Source organism: Amphiura filiformis, chromosome 1 (assembly GCF_039555335.1).
Source record: "Amphiura filiformis chromosome 1, Afil_fr2py, whole genome shotgun sequence".
In the NCBI taxonomy this organism is placed as follows: domain Eukaryota; kingdom Metazoa; phylum Echinodermata; class Ophiuroidea; order Amphilepidida; family Amphiuridae; genus Amphiura; species Amphiura filiformis.
In genome coordinates this window covers 43552131-43571486 of record NC_092628.1, presented here as the reverse complement: position 1 = coordinate 43571486, position 19356 = coordinate 43552131, and the positions used below count along the sequence as shown (strand labels likewise).

The 19356-nt window shown below is 35.9% G+C and overlaps 1 protein-coding gene across 1 annotated transcript; it reads right to left on the bottom strand.

Moving 5' to 3' along the window:
• Positions 1-618: 618 nt before the first annotated feature.
• LOC140166325 (histamine N-methyltransferase-like) lies at positions 619-4968 on the bottom strand. The gene is made up of 3 exons (XM_072189760.1): positions 4628-4968; positions 2316-2639; positions 619-1505 (listed from the first exon to the last, which is right to left on the bottom strand). The coding sequence occupies exons 1-3, from the start codon at positions 4854-4856 to the stop codon at positions 1096-1098; spliced, it is 963 nt and encodes a 320-aa protein (XP_072045861.1). The 5' UTR covers positions 4857-4968; the 3' UTR covers positions 619-1095.
• Between the last annotated feature and the right edge of the window lie 14388 nt (positions 4969-19356).

Sequence of the window (19356 nt, the reverse complement as noted above, 5' to 3'; positions counted from 1 at the left end):
TGCTGATTGCATACTACTTCATATGTTATCTACTGCTAATAACACATTACTTCATCAACTATCTACTGCTGGTAACACACTACTTCTGTTATCTACTGCTGATAGCACACTACTTTATCTGCTATCTACTGCTGATTGCACACTACTTCATCTGCTATCTACTGCTAATAACACATTACTTCATCAACTATCTACTGCTGGTAACACACTACTTCTGTTATCTACTGCTGATAGCACACTACTTCATCTGCTATCTACTACTGATAGCACTCTACTTCATCTGCTATCTACTGCTGATAGCACACTACTTCATCTGCTATCTACTGCTGATAACATACTACTTCATCTACTATCAACTGCTGATAGCACACTACTTCATCTGCTAGTAAGTCCAGTAAATAATTCCAATTATATATTCAACAAAAGTTTTCATTAACATGAGTCATAATATCATTTACTTTATGTATACTATTATTAGGCATATTTTGAAAATAGTTTGCATCGAAGCCTTTTTAAATCTTCCGCTTACATCGAGTTAGACAAATTCATCACTAAACTCTAAAATATGAATAAAACGAATAAATGTCTTACTGTCTAGCAACAACACAATGATCTTGAGCCATAAAACAGCATCCTAAGATAGCTGTGACCAAATAATCATTCAAAATGTAAACAATATCTACTGACTTTAAATTTATTATTATATAGGAATATGGTATTTATTGTTTTATTTATTTATAGCATTCGGCTGAAGCCAGGCAAAGGCCAATAGTGCCAAGGGGCTACTAAATTAAAGGGATGCCAACGAACATGACAGGACAGGGATATGAGAAGTGGTCTGATTTTAGATGCAGGAGGAAAACCGGAACACCCGCAGAAAAACCTGCAAGGACTAGCATGGATCGGCAACCATCTCATATGTGGCAACACAGGGAATTGAACCCGGGCCGTAGTGATTGTCCTTAACATGAACCAGTTTTCCGCGGAAATGGTATCACACGCAATGTAGCATCGCTAAAAATAGTAAGTCCAGTATTTTGATTTAATTCCAAATTTCATTAATTTACAATGTTATCTGTTGATTTTTTATATTACCTACTTTGATATTACTAGAATATCGCATTCAGTATCAAAATAATATTTATTATCACCTTGATCACCTTTCTTGACACGTGTATTACGTTTGATAAAATTCATGACTTCATTGAATGTTTTGTCTGGTACTGATTCCTGAAACTTTACTGTCATAGTAATGAAATCAAGTACAAGCTTGGTGACAGGTGCCATCTCATCTTGGGTGAAACAGGTGGTAAGATCTACTGATTCTGTGTAAGAAGATTGAGTATAGGCCATCTGGTGCTTCTTCAGGACAGATTGGACCTCTGTGGTGTCAGTAAAATATTTTGTCTTGGCCTCCTGTGGTTCAGTAGTTGGTGTAGTCAGTTCTTCCACAGCTAGATATAGATGTGGGAATGTCCTCATAAGCAAGCCCATACCAGAGTATCCTATAACAGAAAGACGAGGACGGTACTGTACAGTTTCTACATTTCTATGAGCATGTATTATACCCAGCAAACATAAAACATTTTACAGAAAACATTTTATTATCGGGTTAAATAAAGGGTATAAAACTATTAGATAATGTCCTAAAACATGAAGAACAAACAGAGGTTTTCTGCATGAAGTGTAAGATTTACATCTAGCCTACGGCGGATGCCTACCATCAATAGGTAGTATGCAAACATTCTAACATAATGTTATTATATTAAGAGTTTACCAAATATTTTGCAATAAACGTATAACAATTGAAATGGCAGACATGTTGGTTCTAAGTTCTTAGAAGTGTCAGAGGGACAGGTCTCTAGTTCAATTCCAGAACCATTCATACCATACCCCTGTGGAGGCCTCTTGGAGGGCAGAATTTTATTAAAATGAGGATGAGTGAGGTAGTATTCGTCATGGTCTATATAGGGATGTGCCACTGAAATGGGTCTCATTTTTTGCCCCTTTTTGGGTGACATAGATAAAGTGTTTTTGTCACTAAATTAACTCAATTCTGAGAATCTTGATGCAACATTTTCCACCAAAACATGCAACAATTTTAAGAAGAATTGATGTTGTCAAGTTTTGCTCCTAAATTGTCATAATTGCCCAATTTTGTCCCTAAATTGTAAAATTCCCTTAACCCAAAATTGGTCAGGCATAAAAATAGGTCCCATTTTTGGTAAAAAATTGAATAAACATATGTCCCAATTCCAGACGACTCTAGTAATCATGTCCATCCAAACTTGAGTAGGCCTACCCCTATGTCTTACCTGTTATAGCTACCAAGAATATTATCCCACCGGGTTGCAACAAATTGTACAACTTTTTGACGGTTTCTTCCAATTCACCTGCATAATAATATATGGCATGGAGAATGCTGATGAAATGGTACTTCTGTCCTGTTTCCATAGATGTCACTAACTCATGGAAGGGTTGGTTGTGCCAACTGTATTCAATCCCGGCAATGTCGCTGCTTTTCTGATGTACCATGTCTTGATATTTGGAGAGCCGCTTTGTGTTTGGTTCAATGACAGTTGCCGATATTTGAGAAAATTTAGTTTTCAATTTTTTCAGCTGTAAAGTTTCTTGATTACCTTTTGGAAACAAAATCGTATTGCATGGTGTTAGATTATTAATGCAAACATATGGATCAAATAAGTTGAATAATAGATATGTTCATGAAAGTTTATCTGTGTTCGTATAAATCATGATTTTGATTTAAACTTTTGATCCAAACACAAAGAAATAATTCCTACCCCAGACTTTTCAGACGGTGCTCCATATTTCATCAGCGAAGGAGTGACTCTTTTTGACCTTTGACCTGATAACAGACTTGTAGACTCCTGAAAGTTTGAACCGGTTCCCGTCTTTGTTGAGAGATGGTTGGTTGGCTTTGATGTGAATTGGTTCTTTGACTCCACGTTGGAACCACCTGCTGTCTCTGTCAAGTATGCGGGAGTCTACGAGTCTGTTATCAGGTCAAAGGTCAAGAAGATCGCGACTTGATACAGTCACTCACTCGCTGATGAAAGATGGAGTACCATCTGAAAATTCCGAGGTAGGAATTATTTCTTTGTGTTTGGATCAAAAGTTATGATGGTTATAATAGGGTCTGAGGGTACAAAAGTTTGGTTTGGGTAGAGAGGTGCTGTTAAGAATCTGAAAGTAGACCCATCACTTCACAAATTTTTCAAGAAATTTGGACCCATGACAGTCATGACTCATCCATATGCCTAAATTGGCCAAAAAAGGGATCATTTATATATCATAAGGCCGACAATGTGATTTTTTTGCTAAGGAGGCTTAGGCGACAAAAAAAACACCCCATACCCTATCTTGACTTTTCGTATTGAAGACATGCGTTTTTCTCCCCCAAAAGACCGAAAATGTGTAGGTCTTTTCGGGGAAATGTAAATTTTTAATATTTTGTATTATATCGCAAATTTCAAAAAATCTAAATTAATTGATATCAGAAGGACATTCCTCGTATTCAAAATGCAATTTAGTGTGTCTGATGTGCTCTCAGGTCCTACAAAAAATAATGTGCAAATGTTGCTATCCAATCCTTTAAGCTTAACAGAATATATTGATAATACTGCATGGTTCCAAAAATCCAAAAATGTAAGTCCCCCCTAAGACATTTTGGTATAATCCAAAAACTACTTGATCAATCTTGTTTTAAAGTTTGAAACATAGACTGATTAGTTATGCATCAAGTGAGCGGGTTTTGTTATATTACTACTTGTTGTCATTTTCAATGAGAAAAACAGCCATTTATGTAATTTTTGGACAAAAAAGGTTGCATTTTTCTACATATATAGGCTTTTTATGTTTCAATTACCCCCCCCCCCTCCAAAAAAAGAAGAGGAACTTGTGGTCCATTGGTTAAATAAATTGATGAATGCAATATTTATCATTGAAGCTGCTGTTGTTTGTTCCTGATAAATTTCATAAATAGATATATGATTCCTCACTGAACCATAAAACATGTTTGAAATGTGTGAAACCTAAATCATCAATATCTTAACGCAAGATTTTTGACGGTTTTAAATTCGCAAATCCAGAAGATTTACTGTTAGTTTCAATGTAAATTTTATATTTCGCGGGGGATTTAATTTTGCGAATTTCAGGTCCTCACGAAATTTGCACAATTAAATACCTCGCAAAATTTAAGTATTTTAAAGTATTTTGATAAAAAAAAACCAAAAATATAGAAATGTTTCTTTTTTGATTAATTTGCTTGAAGTAAGGTCTGAAACAAAAAGTGATGCATAAAAAGCCTATATAGAAAAGTGCAACTTTTTTGGCCAAAATTTTTATAAATGGCTGTATTTCTCAGTGAAGATAAAGCAATAAACCCACTCTCTTGATGCAGAACTAATCCAAACTTTAAAACAAAAGAACCGATCAAATAGTTTTTGGATATTATACCAAAATGACGTAGGGGTACTTACATTTTTGGAACCATGTATTATATTTTTTGATAAAAAAAAAGTCAATACAGGGTAAGGTTACCTCAGGTGCGTATTATGCATACATTACGGAGGTAGAAGATCATATGGGTATTTCCATTTGGCCTTACCTTCACTACTGCCTACACCAAGCACACACAATGGCTGATCATCAAGTTTATCACCAAACTTTTCAGATAAAACCTTCACTACATATGAGTCAAATTCTTCCTCTATCCATTTTGCAAGAATTTCCTGACGTTGTGTTTGTTGATAATATTCATTGAGAGCCATCCAGTAGTAGTCATAGTGACAGTATAATGGTTGGGGTTTTTTCCGTTGGATATTTGGTGCAGCCATGTTGCATTGTAGTATGTGTACTATGTTACAGACACCTTTGGACTAGCACTGATCCATGCAGTGCAGAGGTAACAGACCCTCTCTGGAACTACAAGTTTCACCCAGTCCACATCCCGGGTCCACATCCCAATCACATCTCACCAGGAGTTCAAACATACTCATCTATCAGGACACAGCTTTTTAAACCCAATATACTTGTACAATCAAATAATGACCTTTGATTATGTTGGGTATGAAAACTCATACCCAACAACTTAAGGTCAATGATCAATGGCAATGAGACCATGTTAGTTCATCTATATTTTTGTCTGTGCATCACAAAGTTCTAATTCCATATTATTGTTAATGTTATGATTATAATTTCCTTGCTGTGACACTAATAGCCAAAATGATTTTTATTTAAAAGTACAGTTCATGTTCAGTTCATATCTCAATCATAGTAATATATAATATATAACTCTCTCCAGGTGGGTATCTACTGCAGCCAGAAAGTTTCAATTTTTTTTTTATGTTGAAGCATATGGCTAGCATACAGAGCATTAAATGTCACACAGATTCTGGAGGTAGATAGTAGTTCAAACTGCTGGAACCACACACTCACAGAGAGTAGCCGCAACCCATTCTCTACCCAGCCCCCACACTCCGTGTATCTGCGAGTAGGCATGCTCATTGGCAAACTTTGAAAACACCTCCTTTTGCATATCATTTCGCAAAGTTTCAGGATCAAAACACCCCCTTTCTTAGCAATATCACACATTTGTTCAACAATGCCCCTTTTGCTAAAATGTGAACGACATTTCTAATATACCCCTTTCTGACAGAAACATAGGATATATGTGACACGATCTGGTCCATGGGGGCCAAAGGAGGCATTTTTGAAAATTGAGCTACTGTAATTACTACATACATACAATAGGCTATCATTTACTGAAAACACTCAAGTGTCTAGCATACTTGGTTCCAAAGTTATGAAGTTTTTGGATGTCTATTTTCTTATGTATTTTATTGTTTTTTACTCCATATTTTTACCTTTATCTCAGTTTCAAATGTTTTCATTTTCTGGCAGTTTACAAATGCTACATTTGGATGCAAACCCCGTCAAAATCGGACATCTGGTTACCGAGTTATGAGCAATTTATCAATGGCTGAAAACAAACAATACTAGATTTAGCTCTAGATCTGAACCTAGCTGTAGCTGTTTAGCAGAAATGACCCCTAAATTACCTTAGACAAAATGACTCCTGCGCTTTGACCTTTCGGGTCATAAATATTTTTAACATGTTTAGAATGTGGTAAGGATCATTCCTGTTGAATTTGAGCTTGATTGGACCAATGTTAAAATTTGACCTTTGACCCCTAAAGTTTGATCTTTGGGGTCGTAAATAATTTTAACATGTTAAGGATGTCGTAAGGATCATTCCTGTACTGTTGAATTTGAGCTCAATTGGACCAATTTTAAAATTTGACCTTTGACCCATAAACTTTGACCTTTGGCAAAATATTGACCAAATTTGGCAAAAAATGTTTGCAAAATATAGTTTACAATAGCATTTTTGAAAACATTTAAAAAATATTGTTGTAGTGTGGTTTCATGCAAAACGTTTTAAAATGTTTTCATGACCTTTATATAACATGACATTTAATGTTATTAAAACGTTTTTACCTAAACCAAAATACAAAATATAACTTGTTTAAAATGTTTTTGGGGAATATCTTTCATTAGCGAATTATATTACTTTGAAAAACTAAAATGTTGACCCCAAAACAAGCTCCATGACTAAATTTCACACCAAAGTTTAACACCAGGATTTATAAATATAGTATCAAGTATTATGGTTTTCTTCTGATATTTACTGAAAGAATGAAAAATATTGCTTTTTATTTGGCCAAGAAAATGTATTTTAAAGTGAAAAGGTGTAGCTCACATTTCGCTCATTTCAACACCAAATTTGATCGATAGCCAGTGCGTTACTAGCATTCTGAGTGAATTAGGTGAAAAGGGTCTATAATATACTTGATATCTTCTGCATTTAGATAGCACATGGTACCAATTAAGTTTGCTATCTTCAGGAGATAGCACATTCTATACTACATTTGCTATCTTCAGTAGATAGCACATGATACTAAGTTGGTTATCTTCATAGATGGTTTGTCATGTTATAAAAGTAAACAAATGTGAAAAACAAAACAAGATTGATATAAAAACAGGTTTGTTTTTGCATTCTACGATCAAAATAATTTCATACACACTTAAAGGAGGATTTTGTGATCCTAGCATCCTCTTTTTATGACATTTTTCAGCAGATATCCACGAAAAAAGCTTATTTCCAAAATTTCAGTTGATTCCGATTTTTGCGAGTTATGCATGATTATGTGTATTACATTGCTCCATAGACAATGTGTTGTAATTTCGTTCTGGTGCACCAGAACGAAATTCACATTTGGCGATATTTTTGCTAAGCGAATTAATCTGCAAGAAATATTTGGTACATAAACATTATGTAGCCAGAGGTATCCAGTGGTGTAAAAATCTCAACTTTTTTGGGAAAAGTGGGGGATGAGGCTGTGGATCACGAAATGCCCCTTTAAGATTGTGAAAGCCAATCAGAGCAAACATTAGAAAAATGCCAAGAGTGTATTTTTTCCTCTGAAGGGGTATAACACATAGCCCAAGGGTTATTTTTTATTTTATTTTGGAAGGCTTTTTAAAAAATGTGTGTCTCAATTTCACTAAATTGTTCACCCAGGTGCTCAAGAATCTGAGAAGTGGTGGGGTGAGACAAAAATGTCTCCCTCACATACCCCCATAACCCCTCTAGCAATTCATCTCTTTGGCGACATTCAAATGATTAAATGCTTACATGACGAAAAGTGTATAGACCCCCATCACCCCCGATGAAAATATCGGGTATTTATATCAAATCATGAAATATTTCAACGCATACATTTTCAAGAATTTGTACATGTTGGACATTGAAATTTAGATTCGAAGGGGTGTGCAAAGTGTGTGAACACATATATACACACGCTATTTTTGCGTTAAAGAAAACCCTGGGCACATACTATGCGCAGTACTTTCGTGTCAGGATTGATTCATTTTCCTTAGTCCTCATATTTTCCGAAATTTTTAGTAACAAATTATTTTGTTTTAAAAGTAGCTAAAATCAAAGGATGTTTTCTTCTTGTGTGTGTGTGATCACTACTTTATCTGCTATCTACTGCTGATAACACTATTTCATTTGCTATCTACTGCTGATAGCACACTATTTCATCAACTCTCTGCAACTGATAGCACACTACTTCTGCTGTCTACTGCTTATAGCACACTACTTCACCAACTATCTACAGCTGATAGCACAGTGCTTCACCTGCTATCTATTGCTGATATCAACAGCTGATAGCACACTACTTCATCTGCTATCTACTGCTGATATCACACTTCATCTGCTATCTACTGCTGATAGCATACTACTTCATCTGCTATCTACTGCTTTTAGCACACTACTTCATCAACTCTCTACAGCTGATAGCACACTACTTCATCTGCTATCTACTGCTGATATCACACTACTTCATCGGCTATCTACTGCTGAGAGCACACTACTTCATCTGCTATCTACTGCTACTGCACACTACTTCATCAACTCTCAACAGCTGATAGCACACACACTACTTCATCTGCTATCTACTGCTGATATCACACTACTTCATCTGCTATCTACTGCTGATAACAGATAACACACTACTTCATCTGCTATCTACTGCTGATAACACTACTAATTTCTCCCAGGACAGTGCCTTGGTACTTTACGCTGAAAACACCACACTATACAAACCACTTACTTGCATACCTGGGTAACTTCCAGAAGGATATTGATGCTATCCACAACTGGTTGTCCATGTCGACAGCATATGCATGATATGAGAGCTCGTAGAATAATTGGTTTCCTTCACAGATCTTTTCACAATGCTCCTCTCCATATCCGCCGTTCTCTATATCTGGCTCTTGTTTGTCCAACCCTTGAATATGCCTCAATCACATACCACCCTTTAAATCAGACCCTCACAAACAGGTCCACTCTGCACTTTGCCTTCCATGTGATCCTGCCAATTTTCCCATGACAATCTTCTTTCAAAAGTTGACCCCCTCCTATCCAAACGTCGTAATATGGCCACCCTCTGCCACCTGTACAAGATTCTCCACAAGCTATGCTCTTCCTCAAACCCATTTAAACAACACCCGTGCCCTGGCCTTTGCAGACTCACTGCGCCCTTGTCACTCTGTTTTCCCTGTCTCAAAAATGATGTTTTCCATACGCGCTTACCCTATGGAATTATCTTCCTGACTCTGTTGTCAAATGTCCATCCCTGGCTGCCTTCAAATCTGCTATTACTGATCATGTGTTCTAGCCATCTCCTCCTCCACCTCATTTGTTTTGTCTGTATTTAATTTTTCTCATCCACTTGGTTTCTCCATATTTTGTCTGTCCCTTTTATTTGGTGTTTGGTGTATTTAGGCCACCCTTTAATTTAGTGCTTGTCACTATTGGGTTTTTGCCTGGTCTCTGACCGAATTGTTATAAATAAATACTTCATCAACTCTCTACAGCTGATAGCACACTACTTCATCTGCTATCTACTGCAGATAGCACATTACTTCATCTGCTATCTACTACCAATAACACACTACTTCATCTGCTATCTACTGCAGATAGCACATTACTTCATCTGCTATCTACTGCAGATAGCACATTACTTCATCTGCTATCTACTACCAATAACACACACTTCATCTGCTATCTACTGCTGATAGCACACTACTTCAACTCTCTACAGTTGATAGCACACTACTTCATCTGCTATCTACTGCTGATAAGGCCAAAAAAAAAAAGGAGTTTGAAATCTAATGTGGTATGCATTTTTTTTTTTATTATATATTTTATAAATAAATTAGTTGTTCAGGGGGGTTACCCCCTTGAAAACTCACCGGTTTGGGGCCATTATGTTTTGCCAAAATTGTGAAATAAAATATTATTTTTGAACGTTTTCACCATCAGAAATCTAATGCGCACAGGGGACATGAAACAAACTTTTTTTGGCCTAACACATTACTTCATCTGCTATCTACTGCAGATAACACACTACTTCATCAACTCTCTACAGCTGATAGCACATACTTCATCTGCTATCTACTGCTGATATCACACTACTTCATCTGCTATCTACTACTGATAGCACAACACATTAACTCACTACAGCTGATAGCACACTTACTTCATCTGCTATCTACTGCTAATAGCACACTACTTCATCTGCTATCTACTACTGATAGCACACTACTTCATCTGCTATCTACTACTGATAGCACAACACATTAACTCACTACAGCTGATAGCACACTTACTTCATCTGCTATCTACTGCTGATATCACACTATTACATCTGCTATTTACTACTGATAACACATCACTTCAACTCTCTACAACGGATAGCACACTCCTTCATTTTCCTTAGTGCTCATATTCTCCGAAATTTTTAGTAACAAATTATTTTGTTTTAAAATCAAAAGATGTTTTCTTCTTGTGTGTGATCACTACTTTATCTGCTATCTACTGCTGATAACACTATTTCATCTGCTATCTACTGCTGATAGCACACTATTTCATCAACTCTCTGCAACTGATAGCACACTACTTCTGCTGTCTACTGCTTATATCACACTACTTCACCAACTATCTACAGCTGATAGCACACTACTTCATCTGCTATCTACTGCTGATAGCACACTACTTCATCAACTCTCTACAGCTGATAGCACACTACTTCATCTGCTATCTACTGCTGATATCACACTACTTCATCTGCTATCTACTGCTGATAGCACACTACTTCATCAACTCTCTACAGCTGATAGCACACTACTTCATCTGCTATCTACTGCTGATATCACACTACTTCATCTGCTATCTACTGCTGATATCACACTACTTCATCTGCTATCTACTGCTGATAGCACATTACTTCAACTCTCTACAACGGATAGCACACTCCTTCATTTTCCTTAGTGCTCATATTTTCCGAAATTTTTAGTAACAAATTATTTTGTTTTAAAAGTAGCTAAAATCAAAGGACGTTTTCTTCTTGTGTGTGATCACTACTTCATCTGCTATCTACTGCTGATAGCACACTACTTCATCTGCTATCTACTGCTGATAGCACACTACTTCATCAACTCTCTACAGCTGATAGCACACCACTTCATCTGCTATCTACTGCTGATATCACACTACTTCATCTGCTATCTACTGCTGATAGCATACTACTTCATCTCTGCTATCTACTGCTTATTTAAATAAGCATAATTGTACTTTAAATAAAAATAAATTTTAGTTAGGTCAAAAGAAGTGGTTAAATTCATATGCATTTTAGTGCTTGCTGTCAGCAACGTAATAAAACGATTGTATCTCAGGAACCATAACTCCAATTTTTATGAACATTTCAACACACTGTTGCCTATTTTATGGACAAGAGTTTGCTAAGAGAAATTGATTTTCCATGACAAACAAGTCATTTTGCTTGATCATGTTAGATATTCACTTCAACAATACCTGTCATGCCAATTCCCAATATGAGGTGCAATGTCTAAAGAAAGTTAAATAGAAAACTTGATTCAAAATTGTTATCTAATTTTCAGGTTTTCAACAAGTCTTACACCATTATTATGATTAAATGATAAGTTTCTTGTACTTGCCCTGAGCTCATGAACTAATTTTTTAAAGAGTTAACCATTTCTTTGCTTAACTTGTGTTGAGAGGGTCAGTATATAAAAGCTTTTTTTGCAACTTCCATTGTACGGAACCCATTTCAAACACCTGTTTAAGTGCACAAATCCATCTGCATACACATGTGCATGTCATAAAAAACGAATGCAATAACACTGCAAAGATGTCAAGGCTCTAGTCCATAATATGTCAAGTGTGATAATGCTTTCCACACAGCTAAGTATACTTGAGTGTTTTAAAGTCTTCAAATTCTTTGACCATCAAAAAACTTTAAAAGTTTCCTCAAGAACCACCAAACCAATAATAGTATGCATATTTGTACTCATTCTACAGCATTTTTCATGTAGATATCAAATATAATTAAAATATATTACAATTCTCAGTAAAATGTATTTAAAAATGACAAAAATAATAGATATGTTGACCATACTGGACATCCAGTCATAGAAAGGGTTATACTCAATCACACCTTCACCCAAACAGGAAGATATATTCAAAGAGGAAAAAAGCGGCTAAAAACGACACTGGAAATTGTACTTGACTCCCCTTGTGTCTCATAGGTCAATTTCCGCGGACAAAAAAGAAATGTCCGCAGACTAGACGTTTGTTTTTGAATGTAAACTAAAGGACAGGTGGTCAATCTTTTCTAATGTCCAGTCAGTTCACCTGCCCTTGTGTGTTCATTGCCATGCCATCCGTTCAGAGAAGATATTCTACCCTTCCCAGAATCCTTTACAACATGATATACCACCTTATTTCATCAAATGATACTCCAATTACATTTGTATAGGTTCCCTTTCTATTCATTTAGACTGGCAAAACATGAGTTGATAGCCAAGAAATAAACACATTTTGCAATATCTGGATATGATCTGTTCATTGAGGTACTTTCCGTCACTATCAACCCATGTTGCACTAACTCCCTGCGGGGCAACCCGTAAATAAAATCCAAAATACCTCCGACCAATCCGGACCAACTAGGACTGAAAGTGGATCGGACTGATTTAAAAAAAAAAATTACGGATTGGGGCATATATCATCGGGTTAGGCCGGACCAGGGGTGAGTTCTGGCCTAGTTGAAACCCGGGTTGAAACAGATCAGGTTCTTTCTTCCGGTTCAAGACAGTATCCGGAAAAAACTAATTGGATCCGATTTGAAACTTCAAACAAGATTTGGAAAAGTTCGAGATGAGGTCAAAAGAAGTTCAGATCGGCCAGTCCGTTGTGCAAAAAAAACAATGAATCGGTCCGAATTGGGGGGGTTGTTCAAAATTATTCACGACAGGTCGGATCGGGTTGGTACTATTCAGGGAATGCCAGGATTGGGGTGGAAAAATCTTGCCCCACAGGGGATTATGTTGCACTACCAAATCAGTACAGAAAATTGAAATTGGAGAAATGCATTATGGGAAGCGTAAGATATCTTCTCTGCCATTGTATCTGTATAAAGTTATAATGATAATAGCTGCTGCATGTCAATTGTCACTCTTCTACTTACGCTACCTCAATTATGTATTGAATTTATACATCAAAAGTTCTTTTCAATTGAAATAATACACATGACAGCTATCAAATCACTTTCTTTCACTGACATTGCCAATTGATATTTTATTAAACGCATTCACAACTTTAATACAACTTGGCATTTTTTTTTTGCTCTAAGGGGTTGACACTAGACTTTTCATTAAAACATAACATTTTTAAATGCTACTCTACACAACAGTTCCCAGAAATCATACAAGGCCAATGTAGACTTTGTTTAAATCTTCCCTGCACCTAACTTTAAATACAAGCCAATACTGATTTGGAGTGCGGAGGGTTTGATTTTCTCATCCTCTTCTGAGTGTAGATATTAAATTCTTTCTTAAATATTTTTTCAGCACAATTTACTTTTTAATAAAGGAAGCTTTATCCAGATCTTGACTTGGTGTCATTTACTAAAAAAAACTTATAAGTCATACAAGCCTAGTGTGTATTCACAGTATATCAGCATAGTGTATATTTTATGCAGTTTTTTTTGGGTGGCATAGGGCCTGCACTTTGGCTCGTTTTTTGCAGGTTTACATGGTCCAATAATCACAAGATGACTGACATGTGGTAACAAAGGAAGCGGTCACTGCAATTTGATTATGTCCCATATGATTGGCCATTCAAGACACCCCTGTGAATATACTATAGCGGCCTTTTCAAAATATAATACCTGTTTGCTTGACTGCATTGACAATACCGGGAACAATACACACAGTATATGCATTGGACAAACTTTTTACAATAAGCATGATAAGTGATGATGTGACCTCCAGATTTATACATCGTTCGTCTCGCACACTGACGACATTTGACATTTTCAAATCCTTTGTTTGCATGGAGCCAATCGATAAAAGCATGCAGGGCCTCTATACCCTATACCCATGTACAGTTTATCCCTTACATAACCTATGTCTTGAATACGCTGGCAAAGTTATGTAATAATCGGATTAATACTATATAGCAGTAGGTAAAAACAAGTTTTGAATAATCCGCGCTACAAAGTCCCATTCAGTGATCCCAGCCAGCGAATGTGAAAAAAAAATCAAATTGTTACGTGTATAAATTTTTTAATGAAAAACAAATGGCAAAAAAACAAAACAGGAAAGCGACAGCATTGACGAAGTTGAAGCCCCATTCATATACATGTAGCTAATTTATATACTGTCAGTACCGGTATATAAATTACAGACTCACGTAAATGCATTATTTTTTTGTCTTAGACACACGGCTTTCGGCTGAACCACTACACTAGCAAGCTATGTTAGCACATCTATGACAATGACGAAAGGTACAAAATCAGCCATAGGCCTTTTATGACCTTTGACATTCTTTTGTGGCGTGGTCTTTCAATTCACGCCGAGTGTCCTTGACAGGTTCGACTATGCTTCAGTGGTCATGAAAGAATTCAAAAGATAACCTCTGCCCCAATAATCCCAGGCAATTATCTGAAACTGCTCCTCGGATCATAAGAACTCAGTCCTCAAATGATAGTCATAATAATGTCCAAAATATAAAAATTACTGACTATCATTGAAGACTGAGTTCCGCAATCTAGTATCCAAAATCTGAATTTTGATGATTTTTACGATCGTCGGGATGAAAAAAAAATCAAAAAAATCACTGAATGGGCCTTTAGTTCCCTACTCTCCTTACCCTGGCAATATAAATCAAAGAAAAATAAAGAAGAAAAAAATAAAAACAAAAAAAGAAAAAAAAGACAAAGAAAATTAACCAAATTAAGGGATCTGGAATGAGCGTTTTGAGCGTTTCGATAGTATTTTTGTGGGACATCAGAGCACATCAGACATATCGAATTGCATTCTGAATACTGAAGAATGTCTTTCTGATATCAAATAAATTTCATTGTTTGGAATTCACGATATAATACAAATTTTATGACAAATTATTAAAATTTGATATTTTTCACATTTTGATATATAACAGTCCTCAAGTAAATATCATAAATCTAATGATATATTCTTAAACAGTCCCTGGCATACCATACATGTATAGGCCTATGTATAGTACATTAGTCTGCTTTATCTGTTTTGTGCTGTTTAAGCAAATTTAAACATAATTTCCATAAAATGTAAGCTTTTACTGTCAGATATGTCCCCTTTTAATTTTGAGCAGAACAAGTGAGGTAAAGCAAAGAAAATTGGAATTTACTACTACTAGCGCCAATGAATGTTATACGATTGTAAAGCGGTACGATTCTCTGTGTGGGGGTGTGTGTGTGGGGTGTGTGCGTATGTGTGTCCTGCACGCGTATTTTTCTGCAACTATAACGGGACGCAATACGATACCGGTATGTTATAAGAATCAAACTTACAAGAAAGATGGCTCTTGTCAAATCCTACAATTCTGTCAGAGAAAATATGCATATTTGCATTAAATTTTTTATTAATTGACATAATTGATTAATTAATAAATATTTTATTTAATGATTTACCATAATTCCAAACATGTCAAACAATATGTCAAATTAAAGCTAATGAAATGCTTTATAAATTGGTAAGAGCACATTTTGCAGAATGCATTTAGTATTTTAGTTACATGATTCCAAACATTCTATTCCAATTTTTTGCTACACACGCATAGGAGCTGTACTTTTAGAATCCGCGCCTAATCAATAATAATAGTCTTTCACTCCATTGTCAAAAGTACTGTGCTCCCTGTAGCATTATAGTGACCAGGTCGCGATATTTCTTTTCCTAGTCAACATTTGCATCACATAATACATTTACATGATATAGGCCTATATGAGGCTGGATTGAGCTGTGTTCAGTTTTATACGGCGGATTTATTGCCATAATTATTACCTCTTACTTAAGGGCTGGGGTATGAACGTATACACATTTTATGGCAAATCATAAAAATTGATATTTTTGATATTTAACAGTACTCGAAGTAAACTTTATAAATCTGATGATTTATACTTAACGTGTATGTAGGTGGGATGAAATGCCGATGATCAATTGAAAATTTTGACCTTTCGTATTGAAGATATGGATTTTTTTCCCAAAACACCAAAAAAAAATAGGTCTTTGGGGAAAAAATCAATATCTTCAATATGAAAGGTCAAAATTTTCAATTGACCGTCGGCTTTTCCTCCCTGCTACATACACTTTAAGAATATATCATTAGATTTATATAATTTACTTCGAGGACTGTTATATATCAAAATTTTGAAAAATATCAATTTTTATAATTTGTCATAAAATTTGTATTATATTGTGATTTTCAAAAATGAAAATTATTTGATATCAGAAAGACATGCTTCAGTATTCAGAATGCAATTCGATAGGTCTGAGGTGCTCTCATGTCCCACAAAAAATACTGTCGAAATGCAATAAACGCTCATTTTAGATCCCTTAACAAAAGAAAAACAAATTTAGTCGAATTAAAATTCTACCAGGGTTCGAACCCACAACCTTTTATTTAACAGTCGAGATCGAATACCACTACGCTGTGAGTGCTTCTGCCAGAAATGCGTTTGTTCATCATACTTATTGATTACGGAATAAATCGCAAACACACGATATATATATATTACTTGTCTATTACTAATAAATACGTATATAATCTCCAATCAATAATGAACCTTGCCTCCGGCTATGCGGTTCCTATGCAAATGTTGACTAGTAAATTAATATAGGCGACTAGAGTGTGATGGTTTTGTAGCAGATGACAGTGCTCATTCAAGCCTGTCAAGGTCAGTTAGTAGGCCTACTTAGTAGCCACTTGCTGAATGGATGGCCATTATCAGCTATCAAAGAGATGCCTTGTGCAGCTGCCAATCACAGTAGAGGTTTGATAACATTTTGTTAAAAACACAAATGTGACGTGTCATGTCAAAAGGAGACACTTTTGGGCAGGTTATCAATTTTGAGGTTTTTACATATCCGAAATATAGAGATATTTTGCTCCACAACGCCATTTTCCCCAATAAAATAGGACATTCCTAAGCGAAGATATTGAGTTTGTAAGTTATGGTACTATAAAATTGCAAATTGAGATATCGGCCTTTAAAAATATTATTGACAATGTTGAGAGTACGAAATACCTTGAAAAATGTCTCCAAAAATACAAGATACCAGTTATATTCCGGTCTGAAACTATCAGACAATATTTTAAACATTGATAACATCACAAATTTGCAACAAACCCAAATTGTGAAAAAATCACCCCGTGCAGATTTTTGGCTATTTCTCCATTTACGATCCTGCCCAAAAGTGTCTCCTTTTGACATGACACGTCACAAATGTGATATAAGGACAAAGCTGTGCATGTTGGTACTTAATTGTTTGGATTCTTATGTTGAAATTCCCTTGTATTAGTATTGTTATGTGTAGTGTATATTGTTCATAAATTATATAGCTTTTAAATTTGGGGCATTTTTGCTCTGTTGCACTGTACCATTATGGAATTTGAGCAAATAAATTACCGACACAAGCAGGTATACAGTGTATTATTTTATTTTTATTTCGTATCTCAGGAGCACAGCTCACTTGGTAAGGCGTCAGAATTTGGTACACTAGCGCTTCGAACTTTAAATCGGAAGGTGGTGAGTTCGAGCCTCATCACGGTCACATTAATTTTATAAACCAAATATTGTTCGAACTTTTCATATTTGTTTTTCTTTTATTGTTTCTTTTTCTTTGTCTTTTTTTTCTTCTTGTTTTATTTAATTTTTTCTTTATGTTTCTTTGATTCATATTGCCAGGGTAAGGAGTGTAGGGAACAAACGGCCCATTCAGTGATTTTTTCATCTGGACGATCGTAAAAATCATCAAAATTCAGATTTTGTACTAGACTGCGGAACTCAGTCTTCAATGATATAGTCAGTAATAATCTTTTGATCATTATATGACTATCATCGGAAGAGCGTCGTTCAGACAAGCTTGGGATTGTTGGGGCAGAGGTTATCTTTTGAATTCTTTCATGACCGCTGAAGCAGAGTCAAACCTGTCAAGGACACTCGGCGTGAATTGAACTGATTGAATTTAAATACTGACAGTATATAAATTAGCTACATGTAGGCCTATTTGAATGGGGCTTCAACCGTCGATACTGCCGTTGTCTTGGGTTTTTGCCATTTTTTCATTAAAAAATTTATAAAAGTAACAATTTGATTTTTTTCACTTTCGCTGGGATCACTGAATGGGGCTTTGCAACGCGATATATTCAAAACTTGTATTCACCTACTGTTATAGCATTAATCCGATTATTACACAACTTCGCCAGCGTATTCAAGACATCCAATGCAAATAATCACCTAGATTATGACGTTCATACCGTAAATATGGCGGAGTACTCAAATTCATTCAACAAAAGCATGATTACAAGCTATTGCAATCTACCGCGACAGCTCGTCTCACACACATAACAAATGCACTATAGGATCAAATAGGTTGACGACAACGTTTGATTGAATGCACTGCATTGCGCCATGATTACGGTGAAGGACACCGGTTCAAATCCTTTGTATGGAGCTAATCAATAATTTCACGCACATCCTCTATTATTGCCCAATTATTGCCCGGGATGATTGCACACTGTAAAAGAGCTATTGTTATGATGTTTGATGAAATCGTGTTTAACTATTTGCTTAAGAAAGGCACAATACAGATAAAGCAGACAGATTTACTACATGTGGTACATGTATATACATATAGGGAATGTGTTCGAGTATTACCTAATTATAATAGGGGCGTATCCAAAAATGAATTCACACCCCTTTCAAATGTCGAGCCAAAGTGCAGGCCCTATGTTTGTGAACCTGTCACGGGGAGATTGAGAAAATCTGTACTTGATTAGATTGATAGATATCACGTTGACAAGGTTTATAACAATTTAACCCTATTTGACCCCATTTGACAGATGACATATGACCCACCTCCGAATGTAGGTGTACAAAACTCCATGGTTGGAAACACATATCACATATAAATGCCATACTTAAAATCATTACCTCAAATCATCATTGACATTCCTACCCACAAGGCATTCAGAGACAGCTACTTGGCCTACATAGAGGCCAAGATTTAGGCAACCAACCACTCTAGTCTATAGTGGCTTCCTAGCCAAGTCCCAAGAGGAAGATTCAGGAGGAAAGTACAAAGTAAGTAAAGTACTTGGGTGGGTGGGGGTCATACAAGAGTAGGTGGTAGGCCCAGGGGTAGGGT